The sequence below is a fragment of the Monosiga brevicollis genome, genomic scaffold (assembly GCF_000002865.3).
Source record: "Monosiga brevicollis MX1 MONBRscaffold_9 genomic scaffold, whole genome shotgun sequence".
NCBI classification, from domain to species: domain Eukaryota; class Choanoflagellata; order Craspedida; family Salpingoecidae; genus Monosiga; species Monosiga brevicollis.
In genome coordinates, this window is record NW_001865046.1 from 1,281,038 (window position 1) to 1,283,029 (window position 1,992).

The 1,992-nt window shown below is 55.5% G+C and overlaps 1 protein-coding gene across 1 annotated transcript in view; it reads left to right on the forward strand.

Moving 5' to 3' along the window:
- The window catches only part of MONBRDRAFT_8138 (uncharacterized protein), a gene marked incomplete at both ends in the record, with an annotated part of 2,115 nt that extends 813 nt beyond the window's left edge, over window positions 1-1,302 (forward strand). Inside the window, 2 exons of the mRNA XM_001745553.1 lie at window positions 73-750; window positions 868-1,302. Of these exons, the coding sequence (XP_001745605.1) occupies window positions 73-750; window positions 868-1,302 (1,113 nt within the window). The remainder of the gene's footprint in view (window positions 1-72; window positions 751-867) is intronic.
- Between the last annotated feature and the right edge of the window lie 690 nt (window positions 1,303-1,992).

Consider the following 1,992-nt stretch of genomic DNA (forward strand, 5'->3'; position numbering starts at 1 on the left):
GCCAACGATTTGCTGCGGCGATTTCAAGGCGCGGGTCACAGTGCCCAGCGATGGCTTGGTCCCTCTACACAGGTGGCAGATGGCCTGGACGTGCTCATTGTTACGACCGACATGTTTGTCCGCGTGGGATCTGAGTCCCTGCACGGGAAGGTCTGCTTTCAGCGCATCCGCACCGTGGTGATGGACGAGGCGCACACACTCATCTCGGATGCCAGCTACCGAGATGTGCTGAACGAAGTCGCAGCCAGTGTGGGTTCTGGCGGATGGACCAACATCAAACGCGTGGCGTTGACGGGCACACTTTGCATCGGGGACCAGGAGCATCTGTTTCGAAAGCTGGGTCAGCAAGTCGGGGGCAAGGTGTACCGTCTGGAGACGATGCGTCGCGATCTGCAGCTGCGTGCGCTTCACGGAAACCAGCTAAACTTTTTGTCGCATGTGCAAGCCATTGTGGACACGCAGCGTAACATGCGTCAGGCGAATGGGGAGCGTGTGCACATGATGGTCTTTTGTGACACTGTGAACGAGGTGAAGGTGCTGTGCGACCAGCTGCACGCACGCGGCTACGTGGCCTTGCCCTACTACACCGACCTGGAGGAGAAGGCGCAAAAGGACCATGTGGCACAGTGGCAACGGGGTGAATGCGACGTCATTGTGACCACCAGCTGCCTCAGCACGGGTGTGGATCTGCTCACCATTCGCCACGTGCTGTGGTATGGCAACGGCTACAACATCTATACGCTGGCCCAGGTACGTTGTTGCTCAAACAGTCGTGTGACTTTATGGATTTGAAAACCAAAAAAAACAAAAAAACGAAAAAATATCCAATTGTTGGTTTTGCTGATGGTGTACATGTGCTTGGGCTAGGCATTTGGTCGGGCTGGTCGCGGAAAACAGGGAGGAACTGCCGAGCTGTGGCTACCAGTGAGACGTGGGCCAGCACCAGGCATGGAAAAGTTTGTCGAGGGCAATGCGTGCCGCAGCTGGGCGCTCGGCAAGTTGCTAGATCCCCGCGCCCCGACATGCTTTGCTGCCAGCCAGCCGCTTTGTGACGTGTGCGCAGAAACAGCACAGCGCCTGGAGCCAGCAATAGCTGCGCGCCAGCAGCGCGCTGCCCAAGCGTTGAGTGTGGCGCATGTGGAAGCAGACATCCAAGCGAACGGCATCGGATGTCACGTGCACAGCTGCTGCTTCTTCAACAGCGGCGCAAGCAGCAGAGTCGCCTCTTCCCGCAGCAAAACGAGCAGCATCAAGTGGCACGCGCACCGCTACCATTGCCGCTACTGCTACCACTCGCTCTGAAGCCCCGGTATCTGCTGCGGCTACGCCACCGAATCGGCACAACGTCGCGCCAATATTTCGGCCGAAATCGGGGACAAAAAAAAATATCTGATGAACTACGCGGCGGCTGACAAGTTTATTGGCGTTCTGAAGTTGATGGATGATTATTGCATGCGATGTACTATTCGACAGGCGAAACCCGTCCTGAAGGCCGAGCATCAATGCGTATCTAATCGTGGTTGCAAGCGGTGTCACTTCGAAGGACACGAGACAAGACTTAAAAAATGTTCCGTGCGCCTCGTATACCCCGACGAAACGTGTTGCTACGCTTGTGGAATGCCAAGGATGATTCGTGGATGGGATACATGGAATCACCGTTGCAGGCAGTCTCAAGGACTGGATTCGGGCCTGAGCTGTCTCCTCCTTTATTCGGACTGTCATTCGGGGCTGCGCGACCTGGCAAAACGGATGGGCTACAACTTGAGGGTACAGACATTGAAGGATTTAAAAACGCGCGACTTGTTTGTCAAGTGGCTGTACTCGCCCGTTCCTGGTCTACCTCCAGGGGATGGGCATTGGCGTCTTGTGGAATTTGTGTTTGAAAGTGCGAGGATCCTGCTCCCCAGTGCGGCGGAAGCCCAAGTCGGCAACACAGGACCGAATGTCAGAATGTCATCATCTTTTGTATCTTCAATAACTGCTGAATAGACT